Raw genomic sequence first — 20,446 nt, 5'->3', positions numbered from 1 at the left:
TGGCGGGACAAGGAGACCCAGCATCGCTTCCAGCCCTGCCAAGCCAGGAAGGAGTAAGGCCCTAATCGAGGTTACAGGCCCGGAACTTGGCTCAGAATCACAGCAGCTCCTACCAAGCAGGGTCTACCCTGAGCCAGACCTGGCTGGGGCTCACTTCAACCCCTGCAGCAGCCCCGGGAGGGGTTTCATAGGAGAGGAAAGTGAAGGGCTCAGAGAGGTTAAGCCACTCGCCTGAGGTCACACAGCTAGGAAGTGGTGGAGCTGGGATTGGAGTTCAGGTCTCTGTGCAGCACTGGCTCCTGCCTGAAAGTAGATGCAAGACTCCTCCATTCATCCACAAGTAGAGACAAGGCAATCGCTCCAGGCTCAGCCTGCCCTGGATCTGTGACTATGAACAAGAAAGCCTTTGCCCTCAAGTAATTGAGAGTTCAGTGCATGCACAGATGGGCAGAGTTCTCGGAGCATGTTTGGAGAGCCCTGATCTAGCCTGGGGGTAGGGCAGGTCGGAGCCAAAAAGCTGAGTAAGAGTTGGCAGGGCTCAGCTGGCAGAGAGAAGAGCAGATGCAAAGGCCCTGAGGCTGCAGAGTACAGGAGGCTAGCTAGCTCTTCTGTTGAGGGCTGGTGACAAGTGAGGCCAGAGCTGCCAGACAGAAATACTTGGGGCCTGACAGGGAGTCCTGGAGGCTTGGAAGAGTGGTGAGTGGAAAGGGATATGGTGTAGTTTGGCCAACTAGCGTGAAGACTGTACCCAGGACAGCTGAAGATGTGTCTTCCCCATAACCCTGAATTTCCACTCATATTTATTCATACACCCCAGAGACGTTTATCCATGTGCACAAAGGCCCATGCCAGGATGTGTGAATGGAACAAAATGGAAAACACCTAAAAGTTCATGAGTACAACAGATAACTATGCTGAGGTAAGCACTTAAAAAGACACGACTAGAAATACTTGTGTCTGCATGGAGAAGACGCAGAAGTCTCTGGCTGAGCTAGCAAAGCAAGTTACAAAAGAACATGTTCAATATTGTACCAGTTAGAGATAGTTTTAAAACGTGCCAAAGTCTGTGCATCATCCATGGATACAGCCCCCCTGGATGCAGTAAACACGGAGAAATACTCCGAGGACAGAAGTTGCCACACTCCAGGGAAGAGAGCAATCGGGAATCGTGTGTAATGGGTATGGACTCTCAGTTTGGGAAAATGACAAAGCCCCTAGAGATGGATGGTGGTCGTGGTTGTGCAACAGTGTGAACGAATTCAATGCCACCAAACCCAACACTTAAAAATGGCTAACTGGGGTGGGGGTGAGGTGGCGCCTGGGTGGCTCAGTTGGCTAAGCATCTGCTTTCAACTCAGATTGTGATCTCAGGGTCCTGGGATCGAGCCCCACATTGGGCTCCCTGCTCTCCTTCTTCCTCTGCCCCTTCACCCACTTGCGCTCTCTCTCAAATAAAAAAATAAAAATCTTTTAAAAAACGGCTAACTAATAAATTTTATGTGAGGTATGTTTTATCACAATTTTAAATTTAAAAAAAAATTTTTTAAGATTTATTTATTTATTCATGAGAGACACAGACTGAGAGAGGCAGAGATACAGGCAGAGGGAGAAGCAGGCTCCTCACAGGGAGCCCGACGCAGGACCCGATCCCGGATCCCAGGATCACAACCCGAGCCGAAGGCAGGCACCCAACTGCTGAGCCACCCAGGTGTCCCAATTTTTTTTTTAATTTATTTACCGATAGCAGGAAAATGAAAGACAAACAATAGCAGAAATGTGTACAGGGGCATCAAATGTGTGTACAACATTTTTTTTAATTTTTTTTATTTTATTTATGATAGTCACACAGAGAGAGAGAGAGGCATAGACACAGGCAGAGGGAGAAGCAGGCTCCATGCACCGGGAGCCCGACGTGGGATTCGATCCCGGGTCTCCAGGATCACGCCCTGGGTCAAAGGCAGGCGCCAAACCGCTGCGCCACCCAGGGATCCCTGTGTACAACATTTTATTTTTATTTTATTTTATTTTATTTTATTTTATTTTATTGACATTTTTAGGCTGGGCGGTGGGCACGTGTTTATTATAAAGTTCTCACTATATGTATTTTTTCTTTCTTTTTTTTTTTGAGAGAGAGCACATGTGCATGTGCAAGTACACACACACATACAAACACAGGCAGCAGGGGGAGGGGCAGAGGGAGAGAAAAAGAGAAAATCTTAAGCAGGCTCCATGCCCAGTGCAGAGCCCAACACGGGGCTCGATCTTACCACCCTGAGATCATGACCTAAGCTGAAATCAAGAGAGATACTTAGCCAACTGAGCCACCCAGGCACCCCCCACACACTACGTGTATTTTCTTATAACAGCAACACTTTTATAGCATTTCCCACATGGCAGATATTGTTCTAAGTGACCTATTTTAAGTAATTTAGCCCTCACACAACATGATGCTTAGGTGCATTATTCACCACACCATCACAGCCATGGAGACTGTGGCTCACAGCAGTGAAAGTCACCCTTGCCCTAGTGGAGGAGCAGAAGCTGGACCTAACCATGGTTTGGCTCTAACCATGTTACCACAGGGCCTCCACACACTTTCCACATTTCGTTCATCGGCTTTGTAACTCCAGAAACATATCCAAGAAGAGGTGCTGTCTTGGAGGGGCCATGGGAAGGGACATGAGGAACCTTCTGGGGTGCTGGAAGCAGTCTACATCTCACTTCAGGCATGTAGGCATTTGTCACAACTCAACACTCAAACAGAATACTCAAGGTCCGTGCATTTTATCCTATATGGCATGTCTCCGTGCACACAAATTATTAAAGAGAAATATACCCGATTCAGCAATCCCACTTCTGAGTATTGGTCCAAAAGAATTGAAAGCAGGGTCTATAAGAGATATTTGCACACCCGTGTTCAGAGCAGCATTATTTACAGTAGCCAAGAATTGGAAGCAATCCAAGTGTCTATTGATGGATGAATGGATAAATAAGATGTGGTATGTCCAGACAAAAGAATAGCATTCAGCCTTTAAAGGGAGGGAAACTGGGATCCCTGGGTGGTGCAGCGGTTTAACGCCTGCCTTTGGCCCAGGGCGCGATCCTGGAGACCCGGGATCGAATCCCACGTCGGGCTCCCGGTGCATGGAGCCTGCTTCTCCCTCTGCCTGTGTCTCTGCCTCTCTCTCTCTCTCTCTCTGTGACTATCATAAATAAATTAAAATTAAAAAATAAAAATAAAGGGAGGGAAACTCTGACACATACTATGAAGTGGATGACGCTTGAGGACATTATACTCAGTGAAATAAGCCAATCACAAAAGACAACCCTGTATAATTCTACTTATACGAGATGCCTAGAATAATTGAATTCACAGAGACAGAAAGCAGATGATCAGTGCCAGGCACTGGGAGAGGGGGAATGGGGAATGGTTTACTGAGGACAGAGATACAGTTTTGCAAGATACAAAAGTTCTAGAGGGGGCGCCTGGGTGGCTCAGTCAGTTGAGCATGGAACGCTTGATTTCAGCTCAGGTCATGAGGTTAAGCCCCGTGTTAGGCTCCTTGCTCAATGGGGAGTCTGCTTAAGATTCTCTCTCCCTCTCCCTCTGCCCCTGCACCTGCTCTCTCTCTCTCTCTCAAATGAATAAATAAATCTCAAAAAATAGTTTTAGAGATTTGTTGTACAACAATGTGAATATAGTTAATACTAGTGAAGTGCACACTTAAAAGTGATAAATATGGTAAATTTTGTTATATGTTTTTTACCACAAAAATAATAAGATAAAATAAAATAAGAGATATACTGGGGGGGGGGAAGCATGTATAAAGATGAGGCCAGCATCAAGGAAGATGAGCTTGCTCGCTCTCTCAAATAAAGGAAGAGACAGGATGGCCTCTCAAGATCAATCTGGTTCTATGCTCAGCTTCCCTCATCTTCCCAGTATGCCCAATGACCCTTTAGGATACAGACCTGCCCTCTAAAAAGGAAACTCTGGCGTCCAGGGCTCTCTAGACACAGAGCACAGATGTGCTTTCATGGGGACAGGCCCTTGTAAGCTTGCCTGGCCTGTGCCCGTTTGTGAACCTGTACCTCGCTGTCGGTGTCTCTAGGTCTGGCTGCGTGAAAAGTCATGTGGTACCCTCCCTCTCTTTGAATGAGCCTCTGCTTCAAGGATGCCTCCTCCAGACAGCCTTCCCTGACCACCCTGTCTCAAAGAACACCTCTTCTTGTCTTCCTCTCTGCCTTATTTTTCTTCATAGCACCATTTGACATGTCACATATGTATTTGCTTACTGCCTGTCAGCCCCACTTGAGAGTTAACTCCACGAGAGCAGGGATCCTTGTTTTATTCAGTGCTGGATCCCCAGACACTGTAACAGTACCTGGCACAAGTAGGTGCTTAATAAATATTTGTTGAGGGGCACCTGGGGGGCTCTGTCGTTTGAGTGTCTGCCTTTGGCTCAGGTCATGATCCCAGAGTCCCAGGATCCAGCCCCATGCAGGCTCACTGCTCAGTGGGGAGTCTGCTTCACCCTCTCCTTCTGCCCCTCCTCCTGCTCCTCTCTCTCTTGCTTGCTCGCTCTCTCAAATAAATAATTATAAATTAAAAAAAATATTTGTTGATTGAATGAATGGATGAATGTGTGGTGTGGGCGAAGGGATCTCAGAAATGTCTATGACGTCAGTTTAGTTGACCGTGTGCATGTACTTTATGTGTTGGTGGCATGTCTCTCTGTGTGGGGCTGTGTGTCCCTCTGCCTGCCTAGCATGTGCCAGACCCCCAGATGCAGTAGTTCAGGGTGTGACAACAGAGGTCTCAGGTGTGGCTATGCATCTGAGTGTGGGTTTATGGACATGATTCTGTGTGTGTGTGGGGGGGCTTTGGGTGTGTGTCCAGGCACAATTGGGTGTGTGCAACTGTGTGTGTGGCCTCCTATAAATGTCAGCATGTTTGGATCTGGCTGGAGACAAATGGGTGTGTGTAACATGGGCCTACCTCTCTGAATCTGCCTATGGATCTGGGATGTGACAAGATGAGGGTCTGATTCCGTGGGCACTTGGTCGATGTATCTCCAATGGTGTTGTGTGTATTTGTAAAATTCTCTACTCCACCCACCTCCTACAAACACGTATGAAGCCATAGGCAGCTCCCACACTGGCTGCCCAGCCCCGGCCCCAGTTCAGAACACAGAGGGTGTAATTGCTCAGGAAGCACAAGTGGTGTGATTAATTATGGTCGCTGAATATGCAAATCAGCTGGGGGGTTTCCCAGCAGCCGCCTGGGTGCTGGTGAAGATGCTGGGTAAATACAAGGAGCTGAGCGTGACGCCCAGAATTCCCTCCTTATACCTTTGTCAATTGCCTTAATTTAGCAAGGCTGAGATTCTAATGCTTTAACCAGCTTTTAGCTACTTAAAGAGTATTCATTACACTATTAATTGATCCTCCCCTCCCAAATACCTGCACCAGGATAGGACTGGAGTTGCAAAAGCAGAAGCCAGCTGACCTGCATTCAGAAAGCATGGGCTGGGACGCCTGGGTGTCCCTTTGGCCCAGGGTGTGTTCCTGGAGTCCTGGGATTGAGTCCCACATTGGGCTCCCTGTAAGGAGCCTCCTTCTCCCTATGCCTGTGTCTCTGCCTCTGTGTGTGTGTGTGTGTGTGTGTGTGTGTGTGTGTGTGTCATGAGTAAATAAAATCTTTAAAAAAAAAAAAGAAACTGTGAGCTGTGTATGAGATATAACTAATTAATTAATTGAGATGTTCTTTGTTTATTTCAGACATAGAAACAGAGAGAGAGAGCAAGAGAGAGAGAGAGAGCATGGTGGTGGGGAGGCAGAGAAGTCCAATGTGGGGCTTGATCCCAGGACCCTGGGATCATGAGCTGAGCTCAGGATGCTTAAAAGACTGAGCTATCCAGGAGCCCCTAATTTTATTTATTTATTTATTTATTTATTTATTTATTTATTTATTTAGGAGAGAGAGAGAAAGAGAGCAGGTGGGGAGGGGCAGAGGGAGAAGGAGAGAAAGGATCCTAAGCAGGTTCCATGCCCAATGTGGAGCCCAACATGGGGCTCGATCTCATGACCCTGAGTCAAAATCAAGAGTCAGATGCTTAACCAACTGAGGCACCCAGGCACCCCTAAGATCTAAATTTTTTTTTAATGATGGAAGAAATTCCCCTAAAGGAGATGGCTTCTTATTTAGCAAAATCTCTAGCTCTAGACTCTGCGCAAGTTACTTTACCTCTGTTCTTCAGTTCCCTTACCTGCAAAATGAGGGTAATAACAGAACCCTCCTCAAAGGTTGTGATGAAGAATAAATTAATTCATCCAGGGAAAAATTTGATGAACAGAGCCTGGCACATAGATGCTCAGTCAGTGGTCATTGTTATTAACAGTGTTAGTTGAACTAATCATGGGTTGTGTGGGTATGATGATCTGGTCTGCAAGAAATGTTGTGTTGTGAGTGGTTCTTTGACAGAAAGTGAGATAAATGTGATCCAAGTGTAGACAGTCTTAGAGGAAGGGAGTGAGGAGGGCAGGCAAAAAGAGGTACCAGGGAGGGAAATATGGCAGAGGACAGCAGAACTGTGTGAAATCCAGATTTGGGGAGCACACGCCACCAGGGACAAATTTACAGTGGTGGGGACTTTTAAGGACAAGGATAGTCAATATTAAATTCTAATTTGTTGACGTTGCTGCAATGGGACCTCCTGGTTTGCACACATGCTTATATGCTGACCTTCAGTAAAAATTGGACTCATTCACTGTATTAGTCAGGATAATTAATAATAGCTGCAGTAACAAGCAACCCTTCAACATCTCAAGGGCTTAACACAATAAAGTTATTTGTTTGATGGAAGTCTCCTTGCAGCATTCCTCCAAGCAGTAGCTCAGAGAAGTTGGCCTCTTTCTAGTTCCATGTAAGACACTCCCATCTTACAGACGTGATCTCCAAAGTCATTACAGACTGAAAGAGCTCAGAGGATCAAGCAGAAGATCTTATGGTTACCCACATCCCACTGGCCAAGACCCAGGCGCGTGCCCCAACCTAACTGCAAGGGAAGCTGGGAAATGTGTTCTCAATTAGGAGTGCTCTGGAAGAGGAAAACAACACATAGCATTGGTGTTACCATATGTGTTGAGTAAAGGATGTTTGGGAGAGGAACAAAATAGGAAGCAGGCCTGGGTGTACATTTGGATTGATAGAACAGTGTGAAAAAAATCAGCAAAAGCAACAATTCAGGAGAAGAGGTAACCAAGGGAAACACCATCCCCTCAAGAGTCATCATTGGTATTTTAGAGTTTCTGGATTCTTCACTGTGTGGGTAATACCTCCTCAAATTTCACATGGCTTTTCCTTTCATCCTTTGGCTCTCTCTGCTCAAATATTAACTCTTCAGTGAGATCTCTCCTGATGATCTTATTTCAAATATCCACCACTCCATCACTCTGCAACTTGTTTGATTTTTTTTCCTAAAATCACACTACATAGCTATATGTTTATCTATTCTCTGCCTCCTTCATGAGTAATGTTGATTGAATGCATGAGGGAATCCAGGACAAGCACTCAGATGGCCTTATGGGACCTGGTGGCAGAGGTAGTAAGGTAAGCCCTGGCTTTTGGGGAGACAATTTACCCCAACCTGAAACCTATAACTACTCAATCCCAACCTGACCCAACTCAACTCATACCAGCCCTCTGTCAATCCTTAACTCAATTCTGCAATGTCCATCAACAGACGAATGGATAAACAAAAGTGATATATCCAAAGGAATATTATTCAACAATAAACAGGAATGAAGTACTGATGCATGCTGCAACATGAACCTTGAACCATTATGCTAAGTGAGAGCATCCAGATCCAAACGGCCACACATTATATGATTCCACTTATACAAAATGTCCAGAATAGGCAAATACATAGAGACAGCAAGATTAGTGGTTGCCTACCACTGAGAGGTTTGGGGGAAATGGAAAGTGACTGCTAATGGATATGGGATTTCTCTTTGAGGTGATGAAAATGTTCTGAAATTGATTGTGGTGATGGTGCCACAAGTCTGTGAAAACCATTTAATTGCATACTTTAAATGGGTGAATTATATGGTAAGTGAATTACATCTCAATAAATCTATTTTTAAAAACCCTCAACCCAATATCTAACCCCCAATTCAAGCTACCTCAAACCCAACTCTCCTAACTGATGCTATCTTGACTTACCAAACTGCCAATCCCCAATCCCCATTCACAGCAACCCCTACTTACCTCTACTCCATTCATCCTCCTTCCCAAATCAACCCTCATTCATGTCAATCCAACATCTAAGTCCAAACTCTGACCTCAATCCACTGATTGCCCAATCTCCAACTCAGTGGATCCCATCATTAATACACAACCTCAAACTCAACTCACTCCAAACCAACCTCCAATTTGACTCATCTTCAATCCATTCTCAACATAACTCACCCTGCCCCTACCCCCCAACATCCAGCTTACCTCAAGGCTCCCCTTCTAACACAATTCTCTCTATCTCCAACTCATCCCTTGACCTGCCACTCAGAAGTCTGACCTCTAGTCATGTTATCGCAAACCCAAATCACATCCCATGTCACCTCTTGATCTATTCCCTCACCCTCAGCTCAGCCAATAACTCTAGGACAAATCAAGGTCAACGTGAAGATCTAGCTATTGTCTCTCCCTCTTCTTTTCCCTCCCTCTCTCCCTCCCTCTTTCTTTTTAAAGTTTGAGGTCTTCCTAATAGGTTCATAATTTTTTTCAGCTTTATTGACATAGAATTGACATATGATATTGTGTAAGTCTAAGACATACAACCTGTTGACTTGATACACTTATATATCGTAAAATGATTACCACCATAGCATTAGCTAACACTTGCATCACATCACATAGTTACCATTTCTTTTTTCGTGGTGTAAGCATTTAAGATCTCTCTTAGAGATCTGGTGATTTTTGACTTTTCTTCTAAGGGCCTGAACTGGTAAACAGACCCAACGTCTCCAGAGAGTATCATAATTGGATGCCCCTACCTCCCAAAGTCACCTCTACCAAAAGGTACAATAAGACAGGTCACGGCAGATACCTCAGGTGAGATAAGAGCCTGACCTTATGAAAGATATAGCCAGCACTAGATGAAAGACACAGGGACACAGTTCACTGGTTTATTCTCAGACTTGAGATGCCAAATATGCCCTATGGCCCTGGAGCGGTGGGGATCATGCTAGAATCTCTCTCATCATATCCCAGACTTCCCTAAGGAGGAAGCAGATTAAATATACAACAGAGGGGATTTTCCCTTTTAATCCAGACCCAGGTATAAATAGGGCAGCACCATTAGGATCCTGATTCACCCCCACTACCTTGACTCCCCATCCCACCTGGCATGGCAAGGTGCATTTGGGGAGATATGGGTGGGGGGCAGTATTCAGAGCTGGGCTGAGGCAGCTGAAGGAGCACACAGCTCAGTCCAGGGAAGTCCTACTTCCCTCTGTAGTCTGACTTCAGTTTCTTCACTGTGAACCCACCTGAAAACAGGAATGAGTGAAGGGGTCCCAGCCTGGGATCAGGAGACATCCAGTGCTTAACTATTGAAAAGGGTAGCACCACAGGGTGTTGAGAGCACTGCCTGGGGCATGGGGGGTGGGCAGGTGTGGGGGGCACTCGTCAGCTGAGTTAGAAGTTCATTGCATGGGGCACCAGTGGTGGTGAGTTGAGGGTTGGCTGGGCATGGAGGGGACAAAGAGCCAGACTACAGTATGTCAGCTGCGGTGCAGTGAAGGGGAGGCCAGACTCTTGGGCCAGGGGAGGGCCGCCCCCAGCCCCCTGGAATGGAGAAGGAATATTGCTTGACCATGAGGAGCAGATTCTCCCCTGGCTCCACAGTCACAGGAGACGATAAATATGATGGCTTCAAAGCCTCAGCACCAAAAGTGCCCCGTCTGGGGCTCCCTCATTGTCCCTCCCACCCCGAGACTCTCAGCTGCTAAAGCAGACAGGGCCCAGTTCAAACCCAAACTTCTGGTTCGTCTGGCCAAAGTCGGCAGCCGCCATGTCCCACAGAGGCAGAAACCCCACTCGGGAAGAGCTGACCTCCAAGAGGGTCTTCGTCTGTCCCTTCCGGAGCTGATGTGGGAAGACAGAGTGGGGTGTTAGGAGGGCAGCCGAGGCCTCTCCCCACTCTGGCCAGCCCCTGCCCTTGCCCTTACCCGGCAGCCATCATAGGGGACGGTGATGGTGGCCGCTGTCATCTGGTTGAAAGACAGCTCCTCCCCGTTGGCCCCAAGGAAGCGCACAGAACGGCCGTGGTCACCCGCAGCTTCGTCCAGCCAGGCGGCAGAGTTCTGGCAGGTGTAGGTGAAGCTCTGGTGGGCTGTGGCACTCAGCAACTTCAGGAAGGTCATCTGTACCACACTCACTGGGGACCCATCGGCGTCCACATAGGAGAACTGGGGGTGGGGTGGGGGGAGACAAAGCAGGAAGTGAGGGTGCCCCATTCACCCTGAATCTCTCTGAGGAGCCCACGTCCCAGGATCTCCAACCCCTGGCCCCACCAGCCATCCAGCATCCACGGTTCCCTTTGCGAGCCCCTAGGCCCACGTGGCCCCTGAGCACTTGAAATGCAGCCAATGAGATGGAACCTTCTTAAATTCTTAATTAATTGTTTAAGATTTTTACCTAATTATTATTTTTTTTCTACTTTATTTAACTCCTAACGAATCATTGAGCCTTAATCCAGGTATCAGAAAACTCAGGTGTGAAACAACTGGAGTACGTGAATCTTCTTTTTTCCACTGCAATTTTATGAAAGCTAAGTATGGATTGAGAACTTCCAATGAAATTTAGTATCTAAATTACGATGTGCTATAAATGTAAAATATGCTTCAGACTCTGCAGAACTCGTAGCGAAGAAATTTAAAATGCCTCAGTAATCCTTATTTTGATATGACACTATTTTAGATGTACTGGGTCAAATAAAATATATTATTAACATATCCTGGGCTTGAGATAACTGGCTGGGTAATACACCCCTTCTGGCTTCCTTCTCTTCTCTGCGTCATTTCCACGTTCCCCAAATGACGTTTTCTGGAATCACCTCCCAGATAAAGAAATCGCAACTGAGTCTTTGTCGAAGGGTCTGTTTTGGGGGAACCCAAACCAAGATACCCCCACACTATATTACAGCTTTGTTTCTTTGGTTTTTGTCTTCCTGTTTCCTTGGTTTTGTTCCTAGTAGAATATCAACTTCACGAAGTCAGGCGCTGTGTTTTACCAGCTGCTACATTCCCAGTGCTTAGCATATACATACAAGTTTCATAAATAAATCCCAACTGAACCCACCTCCCCAGCCTCCTTTCTTTTTTTTTAATTTTTTTTTTATTTATGATAGTCACAGAGAGAGAGAGAGAGAGAGAGAGAGAGAGAGAGAGGGGGGCAGAGACACAGGCAGAGGGAGAAGCAGGCTCCATGCACCGGGAGCCCGACGTGGGATTCGATCCCGGGTCTCCAGGATCGCGCCCCGGGCCAAAGGCAGGCGCCAAACCGCTGCGCATCCCAGGGATCCCGCCTCCTTTCTTTTTTAAAAAAGATTTTATTTATTTATTCAGAGACACAGAGCAAGAGGCAGAGACACAGGCAGAGGGAGAAGCAGGCTCCCTGCAGGGATCCTTTTTTTTTAAATTTTTTAAAATTATTTATTTATTTATTTATGATAGTCACACACAGAGATAGAGAGAGGCAAGGCAGAGACACAGGCAGAGGGAGAAGCAGGCTCCATGCACCGGGAGCCCGACGTGGGACTCGATCCCAGGTCTCCAGGATCCCTGCAGGGATCCCGATGTAAGACTCGATCCCAGGAACCCAGGATCACCTGAGCCGAAGGCAGATGCTCAACCACTGAGCCACCCAGGCACACCCACCCCCTGGCGTCCTTTCTTAGCACATTCTCCTTCACTTTTTCTAGAGCAGAGCAAGTGGCTTTTTCTTTAAATTCACCAGACCCTCTTTTAACTCTTGGCCTCCGTGTATGCTCTTCCCTCTGCCTGAACACTTTTCCCTGTCCTCCCTAACTTACTAACTCAACTTTTTTTTTTTTTTTTTGGCTTCAGCTGGTACTTTCAGCACTGCCTCTGGATTTCCACCATACCCTGTGCCTCCATCACACATCTGAGGCTGCCCACCCCCAACCTGCCACCCCCTCCTCCTAGCCTGCAATCACCATGAAGGCAGAGGTGAGTCTCTTGTTCCTTTCACCCTTCAGAGCCCCTCCTCCAACTCCCCCTGCACCAGTTTCCTACCAGTTTTCATACTACCCCCCACCCCCCACCTTGGTCTCTAGCAACTCACCTTCTTCCCTCTTCGGAATGTGCTATACCAGTTTCCTGGCTTTTCCCTGGACCAGGAGGCCATTTTTACCTGGGGATGGGAGGGGGTTGTCAGTGTAGACGATGCCCTCGGTGCCAGCTAGGTCTTTCCTACATTTACCTCCCCACACGACTGTTTACCCAAGAAAGACTGTTCCGTGGCCAGGGAAGTGAGCTTGGCTGGTCCGTAGGGCAGCCCTCAACCAATGACCGACAAGAGTTGGCCCGGCTCCCTCTCCCTCTGGGTGGGCCAACCACTGTCTCCCACTGTCTCCCGGAAGTCCCTGGCGGGGGGACTGAGCCCCTAGTGCACAATAGTGACATTTTCATCTTTATTGGCTGCCCCCTCCAACCCTTCTCACTTGATGCCACCTGAGATCTCCACCTAAATAAATGACTTGCCCTCAGATGCTTGTCTCAGGGTCTGTGTCTGAGGAACCCAAACCTGGATCATTCCTCCCTCCCCCTCTCCAGCACCTCTGAGCAGGAGGAAGGTGAGCTGGTGAGAGAAGCTCAGGCCTCAGGTACCACAAGCAACTGCTCAGAGGGCAAGTCCTACATGACTGGGGGGTCTGGGTGAGTCTAAATTCCCGTCGGAGGTGGGGGATGTTGAGCTCCCACTAAGCCAGAGCTCTGACCAGTCAAAAATAGCAATAAGCAACAAGGACATCACCATGCATTTCCTCAGGCTCCGTGCTGGCTACAGATCTTACAGGCGGCAGAGGCCTCAACACAGCACCACGCATCGTGTTTTATCAGTGCTCCTGACAAGTGCATCGGCACCTCAAATGTACAACCATCCTGGGGCAGATGCTTTCCTGAGCCCCATTTTACAGATGAAAAACACTGAGGAGACATCTGTACCCCAACCCAGGCTTCTAGAGTGGGTGCGGCTCATCCCATGCCCTCCACTGTTGAGCCTGGTGCTTGGTGTGGGAGGCTGCTAGGCTTGGGGCTCCCTGTTGGAGAACCCCAGTGTTCCTGGGGTACTAGGTGGTCTCACCCCTCCCCTCCGCATGCCACAGCTTAGAGGGCAGTGTGTCTGAGGGCCTATGGGACAGCAGGTCAGGAAGCAGGCAGATGGGAGGTTAATGGCTGGGCTTCTGGAGCCAACCCGCCTTGGATAGTCCCATCACATCTCTGTGCCTCAGTTTCCCTTGCTGGTGGAAAATGGCAGAACCGCTGCACCAGGTGCCTGGGACTGAGCGTTAATGCAGCTAAGCGCTGGGAACAGCTTGGCACACATACGCCCTGTTTAAAGGTTTGACATCATTTCTGCTTTCTTTACTAGATTTTGTGTGTGTGTGTCAATCTTTCCTCATAGAAAGTGAGCTTCATAAAAGCAGAGGTTTGTTTTGTCTTATTTTTTGATTCTCTGCTGTAGTCCCAGCCCTTTACAGGACTTGGCATATAGCAGGTGCTTGGTTGAAGGAAGGGTAAGGCCCCAGACAGAGCCTGGTGTGTGCACTGGGCAGGCAGGGGAGGCAGGGGGTGGGGTGGGGGGTTTGGGATGGTTTCCGGAGCCCAATTTCTCCCCCACTCCTCCAGGCACTCACTGTCTCAAACTTCTTGTCCGGGTAGAGACAGGTCTCTCCTCCTGCGGTGAAGTTGCAGAAAACCCTGAGCGCATCCCTCGCACAGCCCTGGTTGGGGTCAATCCAGTACTCCCCTGCCACAGAGCCAGGTGTGGGTGAGTGAGCGAGGATGGGACCCCAGGGCTTCCTGCCCGCCCCCACCAGAGAGGGACCTCACCATCAGGCAAGTGTGGGTGATTGCGGTACAGCTCACTGCACACGAGGCCTGGGCGCTCAGCGGTGCCCGGAGGGCGCCGCATCTGCTCCAGCTCAAAGCTCAGCGATGTGAGTGAGGCCAACACCTCCTCCATGCCGCCCTCCAGGGCCTCGAGCGCCCCTGGGCCTGGGAGAGAGCGCCGGCGCCTGCGCAGCCCATGCAGCTCAGCTGGGGGACCCTGAGCAGGGGTGGGGATGGAGGAGAGGAGAGCAGAGATGCGGGAGGAAGAGACAGGAAGAGAGACAAGCAGAGGTGAGAGAGACACCGGGGTGCGGAGGGATAAGAAAGGGGAGAGAGAGGTATGCGAAGGGGCGGGGGACATAGAGAGGCAGACAGAGAGACACACACAGGAGGAGAGACAGAAAGAGCCGGAGATGGGGAAAAGTCCAAGTAGTAACATGATGAGAGATCCACAAGGTGAGGCAAAGAAAGCAGAGAGAGAGAGAGAGAGAGAGAGAGAGAGAGAGAGAGAGAGAAACAAAGACAAAACAGTGGAACAAGTATTTGAAATAGAGACGGGGAAAGGCCAAGAGTGATGGAAGACATAGAGAGAGATGGTGGGGGAGACAGAGCCAAGCAAGATGAGACCCAGTCAGAGCCTCGATGGATGTCCCCCTAAACCCCCAACCCAGATCCTCCTTCAGCTTTCAAGGCACCTCCCTCCCCACCTGCATGCCCTGAACACCTCCTGTCTGCCCCACCCAGTTCTGGGCACTGGGGGACCCAATGGGACACCCCAACATACTCTCTGGGGGAACTTACCGGAGGGCCAGGGGGACCAGGGGGGCCAGTGTCACCACGGGGACCAAAGGATCCCTGTAGGGAGAAGTCACTTGGGAGTGAACACTGTCCATGGAGACCCCTTCCTGCCCACACATACACACACCCTCACACCCTCACAGCACATTCACACCCACCCACACACACTCACACGCACAGCGCTGGGGGAGGGACACGCCACGTTAAGCACCAAGTATAAAACGCACATTTCCTTTCCATATTTTAACATCTCCGAAATCAACATCTTAACATCTTTGGCATATTATAGTTTCCTTGTCAAAACTGCTTTCTTTCATAGTAGTTTCTAAAATAATGGCGCATCTTAACAATTGATGGCATCTTCGATTTGATAAAATACAACAGTAGGTGTTGAATAAATATCCGCTGAATACGTGATTGAATGAGTCAATGAACAGAATGCAAAGGTATTGAGGGTGAGTAGAAGGGGGCAGGAACCCGGGATGTGGGAGCCCAAGGGATAGCGTATACTCACCGGGGACCCCTTGGAGCCTTTCTGTCCTAGAGGACCCTGTGGGGTACAGACAGGGAGGGCTGGAGTCCCAGCTGGTCCACCACGGTGACCCCACCCCACAAACCACTCTTACTCACCGCGACGCCTGGGGGCCCAGGGTGGCCCAGAGAGCCAATGGGACCAGGAGGACCCTGAAGAAAGGACACCAAGGTCATCACTCATAGTGTTCACCCCTATAATCCAGGCACATCCCCCAGACAAGCCTCTAGTCTCCTCAAAAGAACAAGCCACAGACCTAGCCTCCAACCTGCAAATCCCCAGATAGAGCCCCCCATTATCCCCAGACACAGCCCTTACCATCCTAGACCCAGGCTTCTAGAACCAAACTCACATAGTCTCTAAATAAGCCCCAATTCTGCCTCCCTTCCCACCCCTCCCTCTGAACACATTCTTCCCACTTGGGATAGAACTCACGGGTTCTCCCTTGGGGCCAGGGGGGCCCTGCACACCTGGCAACCCCTGATCCCCTTTCTCACCAGCTTCCCCAGGGGGACCGATGAGGCCAATTAATCCAATGTGGCCCTGGAGGACAAGAGAGGCACATATGGGGAAAGAAATATGGTGGGAGGAGGGAGAGATGCTGGGGACTTTTCTTCTAGAGTCTTGGGGGAATGAGTGTGGGAGCAGAGGGCACCCAACCTCCCAGCCCCAGCCCTCTGGCCAGGGAGGGAGGTAAAGGTGGAGAAAATGGAAGTAATTAGGGGAGAAGAGTGGAAAGATGTATCCTTACCTTTTCCCCCTTGAGGCCAGCATCTCCCTTCAATCCTGGAAGGCCAGAGGGCCCCTGGAAGGAGGGGGAGGCTCAGTTAGTGAGCCTCAAAAATGACATCTCAAGGTTCATGTGGGTGATTGGGGGATGGTCAGATGAGAAATTATCCAGATTTCAAAGGGGGACTACCAGGGATGTGTTCATGGGGATGGTCAGGAGAGAGGAGGGGTGACAAGGGATAATGAAGGCATTGGAGCATGGTCAATATGAATGGTCAGTGGTCAGGATCAGTGTGGGGGGTCAGTGTAGACTAGCAAGATAGATGGTCAGTTTGGCCTGTCAAGATGGAAGATCATTGTAGTGAGTATAAACCACCATGATGGAGGGTCAGTGTGGTTGGTCAATGTAGACCACCAAGATGGAGGGTCAGTGTGGGTGATCAATGTAGACCATCAAGGTAAGTGGTCAGAAGAGATGGTTAGTATAGATGGTCAGGGTGGACAGTCAGATGGATAGTCAGTGAAGGGTCACTAAAGGATCGCTGGATGCCCAGCGTGGTTCTCAGTACCAGGACATCAGGGACAAAGAGGTCTCTTACCAGGGGTCCAGGAGGGCCCATCTGTCCAGGAGGACCCAGGAGGCCTGGTTCACCCTAGGATGATGCAGAGCATGAGGGTGCTGCCCTGGGCCAGAACTCAGTATGGATGGCCCCACACCACCCCCGACCCCAGGGTCAGCCGTTCCAGATTGTGATGAGAAAACACGAGGTAGGAGCACACAGGGAGGGCCTGATCCCACCCCACCCCATCCCTGTCCCCACCCCACTCACCACAGGTCCGGGGATCCCTCGAAGACCCTCAGGCCCCACACGTCCAGGGGGCCCTCGAGCCCCCACTGGGCCTGTCATCCCTGGGGGTCCGTCAGGACCTGGCTCCCCCTGACAGACCAAGGCAAGGGAAGAACAGAAGGAGTCAGAAGGTACCTTCCTCCTGACCTCCAAGTCAAGAACCAGCAGGGAAGGGGAGGGAATTGGGGCAGCCATTCTGATGGCCCAACTGCTGGCTGAGGGTTAGTGTAGGGACCCCCTCCCCAGGCAGGGGATACTCACCTTGGCTCCTTTCTCCCCTTCTCTGCCTTCTCGACCCACACGACCTGAAGGACCCTGAGGAAGGAAAGAGTATGTGTTGGTAGGGGGCTATTAAGGCAAGGGGGACTTGTGGGAGTTAGGAGGGCCTATGGGGGTTGGGGGGCTTGTGGGAGTGAGGAGGGCCTATGGGGGTAAATGGGGGCCTGTGGAGATGGGTGGGGAAAGGATGGAGCCAGGACAGCCAGGAGGCAGGTCTCACTTACCCTCTTGCCAGGAGGCCCAGGGGGGCCAGGTTCCCCAGAAGCCCCAGGTGGACCCTAGGGATATGTGACAGCACCAGGATAGTATTAGCTCACATTGGTCGAGCATGACTGTGTTTCAGGATGCCTCTGATCCAAAGACAGCCTTCCCCAGACACCACCCCAACACCGGCCTTCTCCTCCCTCTTCCCTGAAGCTGCCCACGTTCATGGCGAAGCCCCAGAAAGGCAAAGGAAGTGCATCTAACTCGGGGCCCTGGGCACCTCATCAACCTACTTCTCTGGCTCCCCAGTTCACCCCAGTTCACCCACTCACCCACCCCAACCCCCTCTGCCAGCACCACGTCCTCTGCTCCCCCACTCACCGGTCCCCCAACATCACCAGGGTCTCCCTTCTCTCCTGGGGAGCCGTCGATACCCTGTAGAGGAGTCATGGAGGCACTTAAGAATTTGAGGGTGAAACGTGGGGAAACATGAAAATTATTTGCCTCACTGACCTTGCCCAAGTCTGTGGAGGTGGGGAGATGGGGACAGAATTAGGAATATGTGGGACTCATGAGTGGGGGAAGAAGGGGCTCACACTCACCGAAACTCCAGGGTCTCCAGGGGGTCCTAGATCTCCTGGGAGCCCAGTGGGGCCCTAGAAGACACAATGAGGAATAATCCCCTTTCTTAATTATTGGACATTCATTCATTTATTTGACAGATAAACTGAACCCGGGCACAGCTTGGGCTGCTGAGGATATGCTAGTGAACAAAACACAAAATCCCTGCCCTGGTAGAGTGAACATTCTAGAGTCTAATGTGTGTAGGTGCTGAGCTGAGAACATTACACACATCACCTCACTTTGTCCTCCAGCCACCACCACCCCCAGCTCAGGACTCACAAAGAGGACTGACCCTCAGAAAAGAGGTCAGATCCAAACTGAGGTCCCACAGACCCTGAAGCTCCCCACTGCTCTCTCACCCGACCCCAAGCCCCACGGCGATGGTGGGAGGTCTCAACCTCCACCCTAATGCCAAATCCCACATCAGCCCCAACTCTGGGCATCAATCTCAACTGTTCCAACATTTTCAGAATGATTCCATGTGGAAGCAAGTTTCACCCCATAGAGTGACATACAACCATTCATATATTCATTATTCAGCCATGTTCTGAGTTGCTCAGGGAGTCACCACATTGGAGGAGGAACCCCCGGCTAGAAGTTGGGGAGCAGGTTCAAGTGAACACAAGTGCCCCTCCACGATCTCTACCTTCACTTCTCCTGAGACTCACCACATTCCCTTTGGCTCCATCCTCTCCAGGGGGACCTTTCTTGCCTGGGGGTCCAGCAGCCCCAGATGGGCCTGAGTCTCCCTTTTCACCAATTTCTCCCTTGGGCCCCTTTGCAGAAACAGAGGACAGAGGTCAGAACAGCCTGGACTCTTCAAAGGTCAAGGGTTAGCATCCCTGGACTCAGGAATCCTGGGATCAGAATAGCCTAGACTGTCCAAGGGTTCAGAGGTCAAAGGGATCTAGGACTTATCGGAGTCAGGGGCCAGGATGGTCCAGTTGCTTAGAGATCATGACCAAGGTTGGTCTAGCCCACATGCCACACTGGAGTGAAGTAGAAAAGAGGATCCCTCTGGGAAGTTTAATCCCCAACTCAGGTTCATGGTTTGGGCCTGAGCCCCCATCCCCCAACCTGTACCCTCAGCCCCACACCCTCCTGTATGTACCACCTGAGGAACTCTATGTAGCAGCCCCTATCTGAGACCTTCCAGGGCTGTCATCAAGATAACTGGGGATACCCATAGGTCCTGGGTCAGCGACTGACTCAGGCCTGCCCAGAGGTCAAAGCACCCCGAGATGCCCAAGGGTCAGGGGTTCCCTGAGATGGGTACATAGGCACAGGACAGTCACTCACAGGGATGCCTGGGGTTCCTGGGGGTCCTGGGTCTCCAGCCTCCCCTGGCTCACCCTGTAGGAGGCAAAGTAAGGACAGGAGAGGTCAGATTGTGAAAGGCAGGGAGGAGCTCCCCAGAACAGCCACCCCCAAGCAGGACTGGCAGCCCCCTGCCCTTTATCTCTCACCTTCTCGCCTACAGCACCCGGCTGACCAACTCCCCCAGGCAGCCCTGGAGGGCCCTGGAGAGAAGTAAGGGGTAGATGTGGGACCATGAGATCCCAACAGCCCCTTTTTGGGAAATGGAGGTGCCCACCTCTCAGCATCCTGCCCTACTGCCCACTGAGTCCTCACCTCTGGTCCACTGGGGCCATGGGGACCCCTAGGCCCTGGAGCTCCATGGGGACCCTGCAGGGACAGTCAGAATAGCATCCAGTGACCTCATGACTCCCCAAGTCACCACTAACCACCATTACCATCCTTAATGCTAGTGACCAGCATCATCTTAAAATGACAATGTGTCCTGTGACACCGCCCCCCCAAATTGATTTAATGGCCACCACCTGCTATCCCCTTCCCCCTCCCACCTTCCCCACATTGTGCATACCATGGACCCTACATCTCCGACCTCCCCTTTCTCTCCAGGAGGGCCTGGCAGCCCCTATGGAACAAAGATGAAAGATTGGAGCACAGTGTACAGGGGAAGAGGCCACACCCCCAAACTCAGACACTCACCTGTAGGCCAGGGGGGCCAATCACCCCAACAAAGCCTCTCACTCCATCATCTCCTTTCTGCCCAAAGAGGCCTGGTGGTCCCCTGCGCCCCTGAGCCCCATCTGCTCCCTGGAAGAAGGACAGAAGCAGGACACAGTTAGGGTCTGGGTCAAGGTTTGGAGGTTAATGATTACAGTCAGTGTTGGGGTTAAGTTTAGAAAGGGTCAGGGTTTGACTTGGCATCGGGGGTACGGGTTAAGGGTCAGAGTTCAGGAATTAAGTCAAAGGTTGAGTCAAAGTTGTCATA

General features: G+C 50.3%; 1 protein-coding gene across 1 annotated transcript in view; it reads right to left on the bottom strand.

Moving 5' to 3' along the window:
• Positions 1-9,169: 9,169 nt before the first annotated feature.
• Positions 9,170-20,446, bottom strand: part of COL5A3 (collagen type V alpha 3 chain) — a 37,952-nt gene continuing 26,675 nt past the window's right edge. Inside the window, 22 exon segments of the mRNA XM_055343200.1 lie at positions 9,170-10,144; positions 10,228-10,467; positions 12,365-12,433; positions 13,938-14,050; positions 14,134-14,350; positions 14,935-14,988; positions 15,446-15,481; positions 15,562-15,615; positions 15,899-16,006; positions 16,215-16,268; positions 16,792-16,845; positions 17,023-17,130; positions 17,302-17,355; positions 17,544-17,597; positions 17,905-17,958; positions 18,126-18,179; positions 18,816-18,923; positions 19,447-19,500; positions 19,614-19,667; positions 19,780-19,833; positions 20,033-20,086; positions 20,161-20,268. Of these exon segments, the coding sequence (XP_055199175.1) occupies positions 9,998-10,144; positions 10,228-10,467; positions 12,365-12,433; positions 13,938-14,050; positions 14,134-14,350; positions 14,935-14,988; positions 15,446-15,481; positions 15,562-15,615; positions 15,899-16,006; positions 16,215-16,268; positions 16,792-16,845; positions 17,023-17,130; positions 17,302-17,355; positions 17,544-17,597; positions 17,905-17,958; positions 18,126-18,179; positions 18,816-18,923; positions 19,447-19,500; positions 19,614-19,667; positions 19,780-19,833; positions 20,033-20,086; positions 20,161-20,268 (1,902 nt within the window). The 3' untranslated portion in view covers positions 9,170-9,997.

This window comes from Nyctereutes procyonoides, unplaced genomic scaffold (genome assembly GCF_905146905.1).
Source record: "Nyctereutes procyonoides isolate TBG_1078 unplaced genomic scaffold, NYPRO_anot_genome, whole genome shotgun sequence".
Lineage (NCBI taxonomy): Eukaryota > Metazoa > Chordata > Mammalia > Carnivora > Canidae > Nyctereutes > Nyctereutes procyonoides.
The sequence above is the reverse complement of the archived record's forward strand: the minus strand, read 5'-3'. Positions and strand labels throughout refer to the sequence as shown.